Source organism: Arachis ipaensis, chromosome B06 (genome assembly GCF_000816755.2).
Source record: "Arachis ipaensis cultivar K30076 chromosome B06, Araip1.1, whole genome shotgun sequence".
Classification (NCBI taxonomy): domain Eukaryota; kingdom Viridiplantae; phylum Streptophyta; class Magnoliopsida; order Fabales; family Fabaceae; genus Arachis; species Arachis ipaensis.
This window is the reverse complement of record NC_029790.2, coordinates 127,671,119-127,674,109: the sequence shown is the minus strand read 5'-3', so window position 1 is coordinate 127,674,109 and position 2,991 is coordinate 127,671,119. Positions and strand designations below refer to the sequence as shown.

Sequence of the window (2,991 nt, the reverse complement as noted above, 5' to 3'; positions counted from 1 at the left end):
TAAGTTAAATTTTTCTCTCAAATCACATATATAAAAAAAAAAAAAACTTTTGATATTTTTCTCTCAAAAAAATGAATATATCTATCTTTTGCAAATAAAAAAAGAAATCATAACGGCGACAATCAACTTTTTCTTATTTCATAGGGTATCTGTATATAATTTTACAGCCATTTTGAGGGATTATTCATGGCATACACTTTCCTCTTACGGCCATTTTGGGGATTATTCATGGCATACACTCTCCCCTTAGGTGTTGTATCTCTATATCCAAAACCACACTCATTAGATAACAGTACATTCATATAGATTGAAAAAGTTGAGAAAAGGGAGGAGGGTAAAACTTAGCCTGAAACTAAGTATTACTTTTGCATGGATTAAAAGAACATTCAAATAAAAGAGTATATACTCAAATAGGTTCTTAAAAAAATTTTCGTCCTCAAAAAGATTTTATTACTTTTAGATTTCTGAACTTAAAAAAAAGTAAGACATATAAATTCTTACGTTATTCAGACATATTTTTTCTTAAACAAATAAGTTCTTAAAATGTGACGAAAGTATTTATTATATATTTTACTTTTATAAAGTTTAAGAATCTTAATGTAATAAAAAATTTTTGGGAACGAAAATATCGACCTATTTATGTATATACTCAAAATAAAAAGAGGAAGCAGCAAGAAGTATTATTGCTGTGGTTTGAATGGCTGGTATTTCTTGAGATCTTGAGCAAGGCCTTGGATGGAACCAACAGCGGAGATAATAGAAACAATCAAGCAAACCCAACTCAGGATCTTGAGCCAAACCCAAGTGAAGGAAAACCTCTCCATCTTTGACTGCTTAATGTACATCTCAATTGGAAAGTAAACGGTTAATGGCCAGAAAGAGAGTGATCCAATGAGGCCCAAGAAGTCATTGAAGAATGGGAACATCATAGCTACCACTGCTGTGATTATGACGTAGGTTGTTCTCCATACAACTCTGAACAAGTTCACGTTTAAGCTTCCCAAAACGGGAACGTTCAAAGAATGCTCTGTGTTTATGATTTTGCTTTCTGGCCATCTTGATTTGCTTGAGTTCTCTACGAATCCGAATATGGGTTGCACGAACACCTGCCCATGCAAAATAATCATTATCATGGATACAACGCTCTATAAGTCACTTTTAAAAATGTGGCTAAAAGCATTAATTTATGGTCGAAATTCAGGTATAGTCGACTTCAGGTGAAGTTGATAGTTGAGAGCCGTTAGATGAAAATTTAGTCAAATCAATCAAATTATTTAACCACTCTCAGTTATCAATTTCACGTGAAGCCGACTACACCTGAGTTTTCACATTAATTTATATAAAACATGTTAATCTTTTTAAACGATTTCTTTTTTATAAGTCACGATTTTAAATTGCTGTGAGTAAACAAATATTTGGGTTTAACTAATATATATTCTAAGAATACATGATAAACTTATTATTAGTAAAAAAATTTAAATATTTTTATTTAATGAATATAAAATAAATGCATTAAAAATCAATTAGATGAATAGCTATGCAGATATTGGCAAAGTCAATTAGCCAAAAGGGCTCATAGAAACCGAAGCCAGTGAGGAAATTTCCTGGAGCATCATTTCCAAATGCTGCATAACCTAAGGTCCCACATAGCACATAGAATAGTGTTGTTGTTAAAATGCCAATCAAACTTGCTCTCTTCATTACTCTGTTCTCCGGAGGACTTGATTTCAGGGTATCCTGCAACAGTAATTAATTAAATTGATCATTGTTAGAACTTGGTTAGTTTGTGTTTTTATTTTTAGTATTTTTAATTTTTAAAATTGCATAAAATAAAAATTGAGGAATAAAAATAAAAAACAAAATTTTATTGTTTTTGTAAAATAAAAAAAAAATTAAAAGTACTGAAAATAAAATTAAAAGACATTTTCTCAAATCAAATAAATCATTAGATTCGTCTTCTTTTGGAGGCTCTCCACCGTAATAAGTATGTAACTATTGATGAATAAAATGTTTGAATTCAACAAATAAATTGATCTTTTAAAATTATTATTTTTTCTAAATTTTAAATTCTAAATTATAAGATTAAAAAATAGTTTTATAATAAAAAATTAACTAATGTTAATTTATTAAAAATTAGTTCTTTATATAATTTTCGTTTACTGTCAAATCACTATAAATGAGTTATTCCGCTACCATTAATAAACAATGCGGCATTTTATTCTTAAAAGTGTGACTTTTGAAGAAAATGCTACACTTTCTACGGAAAGGCCACGCTTCAGCATCGTGGCTTATAATAAATTCTTGGTCTATATGGTCTATTAGTTATAGAGAATGGAACCTAATTCTCTGAAAATTTTTTTTTGTCACTCTCACATTTATTTTTTTCTTACACAATTTTATAAAACTAATTTTAAAATGATGATTTATAGAGAATGGAACCTAATTCTCTCAAATTATATTTCTTTTTCAAATTTTTTAACACTGAACTATAATTTTTTTTTATGTTTATTTGTTAAATAAAAACCAAAAAACAACTAAAGAAACACGTTAATCGCTAGTAAATAATTATGAGAAATATTAGAAGACTATTAAAATTTATTATTTTTTATTACTAATAAATTATTAATATTTAAAAATGTAAAATAAAATATATTATTAAATTATTAAATTTAAAAATTAGATTTATAATTAAAAATAATGGTTAAAATAATAAATTTTAATGATTTTTTTAGCATTTTTTTAATTATAATAAGGATCACTGTGTTGGGACAAAATTTGCCTTTGGCATCTTTCCTATAGATAACTATTATCTTTCCAGTACCCAAGGAAAATAAACTAGAGATAGATAAAAGAGTGAAGATTACAAAGAATCCTAGGTTTTGATCTGATAAGAATATATACCAATTGTCTTTATTTGATTTTGATGGATGAGAACTGGAGAAGTTCATCATCACTTCATCATCACTACTTCGATAAGGTTCATTTAACTCT

The 2,991-nt window shown here is 27.5% G+C and overlaps 1 protein-coding gene across 2 annotated transcripts in view; it reads right to left on the bottom strand.

Moving 5' to 3' along the window:
* The window catches only part of LOC107605206 (amino acid permease 6), a 7,036-nt gene continuing 4,155 nt past the window's right edge, over window positions 111-2,991 (bottom strand). The window contains exons 6-7 of one of the 2 annotated variants that reach the window (XM_016306993.2): window positions 1,515-1,737; window positions 111-1,111 (exon numbers count right to left, since the gene is read on the bottom strand). In XM_016306993.2, coding sequence (XP_016162479.1) covers window positions 681-1,111; window positions 1,515-1,737 — 654 coding nt within the window. In that variant the 3' untranslated portion in view covers window positions 111-680. Of the gene's footprint in view, window positions 1,113-1,514; window positions 1,738-2,991 lie in introns of both variants that reach the window. The other variant, XM_016306991.1, reaches the window with a different exon arrangement.